Source organism: Condylura cristata, unplaced genomic scaffold (assembly GCF_000260355.1).
Source record: "Condylura cristata isolate star-nosed mole 26May11 unplaced genomic scaffold, ConCri1.0 scaffold00008, whole genome shotgun sequence".
Classification (NCBI taxonomy): domain Eukaryota; kingdom Metazoa; phylum Chordata; class Mammalia; order Eulipotyphla; family Talpidae; genus Condylura; species Condylura cristata.
In genome coordinates, this window is record NW_004567109.1 from 867,260 (window position 1) to 869,752 (window position 2,493).

The 2,493-nt window shown below is 58.1% G+C and overlaps 1 protein-coding gene across 1 annotated transcript in view; it reads left to right on the forward strand.

The window, feature by feature from the left end:
- The window catches only part of LOC101619831, a 102,029-nt gene extending 100,555 nt beyond the window's left edge, over positions 1 to 1,474 (forward strand). Inside the window, exon 8 of the mRNA XM_012722062.1 lies at positions 1,189 to 1,474. Coding sequence (XP_012577516.1) covers positions 1,189 to 1,236 — 48 coding nt within the window. The 3' untranslated portion in view covers positions 1,237 to 1,474. The remainder of the gene's footprint in view (positions 1 to 1,188) is intronic.
- Positions 1,475 to 2,493: the final 1,019 nt, after the last annotated feature.

Consider the following 2,493-nt stretch of genomic DNA (forward strand, 5'->3'; position numbering starts at 1 on the left):
GGCGGGGGGCAGGCAGGGGCGTGGCAGCGCCCGGGACACGAGTGTCCTGGTGGACAAAAACGCCCCTTCACTCTGCAGTAGCTGTGGTGCTTAAGGAAAAGCCCGGCCTGAGGCGGGACACACTGCCTGGCGCACAGAGCCCTGTAGGCTGTTAACAAACCTCCCGGGGAAGCAGAAACCTGACGTTTACGAAGTTTTTTATTTATCGATTGCTCTGAGCCAGCAGGAGTAGCCTGTTCCTCCTAATGTAGAAGCAGTTCTGGAATTTGATTTTTGTCAAGGTAAACGCAGATGCAGCCACCGTAGGGACTCAGGGCCTGGGCCTGCGGCCTGCTTGCTGCTGGGTGGGCAGCCGGTGGCGTCAGCACCACGGACAGCGCCGGGCCTGGCCCTGGCCCTGGCGTCCAGGCCAGCCCGGGGGCGGGGGTGGGGGCTGTTCTCTGCGGCTGGCTGTGGTGGCCTGGCAGCTCCGTGTCACCAAAGCAAACCCCAGCTCCCCTGGCCTTTTAAAAGCCACAGCTTAGCTTGTTGGTGAGGAAGAGGCGTGAGCAAGAGTCAGAGTGCAGCCTGTCCTCGGATGCTTCCTCTTGTAAGGTTCGGCTGGTGCCAGGCCCCTATTAATTCTGGGTAGTTCCAGGAGAACCAGCCAGTTATTTTGCTTAAAATGTCTTCCCCCCTGCTCAGTAAGAGCTGAATGTGAGAACAGATCTTAATAGATATAGTTACACAGTTTATTCTATCATGTATCACTTTATTGCTGTCTTCTAGAACATTGTTATACTAAATGTTCCAATAATGGAAATTTTATGCAGCTACTTCAAATGAAACAAATTTGCAAAAACTCAATTTTGGAACGAACTCCTTGGGGAGAGGAAAAAACCTCACCGCTGTGACCAAATTAGATCTCTGAGGTGTTGGCGACGCCTCAAACATGGCCCTGCCCGGAAAAGGGGTGTGGGGTCCGGTGGGGTGCCGGGCCTCCGGGCGAGTGTGGGCGCTAACACGACGGAACGGCCAGTGTCCCGGGCATGCCCTGGCCATACCCAGGTCACGCGGGTTTCGTTCTGGGCCTGAGGCCGGCCTGCGTGGGGGGGGCCTGGCTGGCGGCTGGCACGGAGTCGCCTTTGCAGGAACTTGACTGACCCCTCGGCGCTGTCGTGTTACTTACTGCAGCTCTTTGTTTTGCAGAGATCATGCCGCGGCCGTCCTTTTGGATTTCTTTTTAATAATGTGTGACCCTTCACCTTTGATCCCCTGACCTGCATTGCCTTGGTAACCATTTCATTTTTTTATTTAATTTCATTTTTTACTTTTGGTGTACAAGCTGTAACATTTCATCTCTCAAAAGTGTAACACGCTGGTTTCCTCAAATAGAGGTACCCCTTTGAGTGATAAATTTGCAAAATGCTGTCTTCATTTTCTGTATTAAAATTCATTTCAGTTTTTGAAATAAAGTGTAACCTGTGTGTTCGTCCTCTTGAGATTAAGTCGAATGGATGCATTCTCATGTAGAGCAGTGCCCTCTGTTATGTTTTGCAGCAACTGAATGAACTGGTGTTCCCAGGGGCTCCGGCCCGGCCCGCCCGCCCCGCCCCCCCACCCCCCAGACCAACTGGTCTTCCTGGCAGAAACGGTGGCAGCTTGAGTTCATTCGTCTGTGCTGCCACACTGCAGTCGGGCACGTCCCGCACTCCCAGGCGCCTTCACAGAGGCTCAGCCCTTAGTTTTATTCAGGGGCTAGAAGACAGGGAAATTGCCTGAGTTCCAAAGTTCCCCTTTCCCTCTCCCTTAATGTCCTTCCTTGAGGCGTAAATTAAGGTGAGCCTCACTTCCTGTGGGCCCGCTCCCTGCACCCTCGCCACCTTCGGGCCCCCGTCTGCCTTGGGCCCCCGTCCCCCCACCCCCAGGCCCCCGTCTCCTTTGGGCCCCTGTCCCCCAACCCCCAGGCCCCGTCTCCCCCACCCTCAGGCCCCTGTCTATCCTACTCACCGGCACCCTTCTAACCCACCCTGGGACCCCGGTCTACCCCACACTCGGCCCCGTCTCTCCGTACCCTTGGGTGCCCTCATCCCCCTCTACCATTGGGCGCCCCCCGTATCCCTTTACCTTCGGGGCCCTGTGTCCCGTCTCGCCCACCCTTGGTCTCCCTGTGCCCTAGGCCACTGTTCCCCTGTACCATTCGGCCCTGTGTCCGCCACCCTCGGGCCCCTCCTTGTACCCTTGGGACCCCTGTCTCACTACAACCTTGGGCCCAGTCTCCCTGCGCCCAAAGGCCCCATCTCCCTGCACCCTCGGGCCCCGTCTGCCTGCACCCTCGGGCCCCGTCTCCTTGCCACCTCGGGCCCCGTCTCCCTGCGCCCTCGGGCCCCGTCTCCCTGCACCCCTGGGCCCCGTCTCCCTGCACCCATGGGCCCAGTCTCCCTGCACCCACAGCCCCTGTCTCCCTGCCCCCTCGGGCCCCGTCTCCCTGCGCCCTCGGGCCCCGTCTCCCTG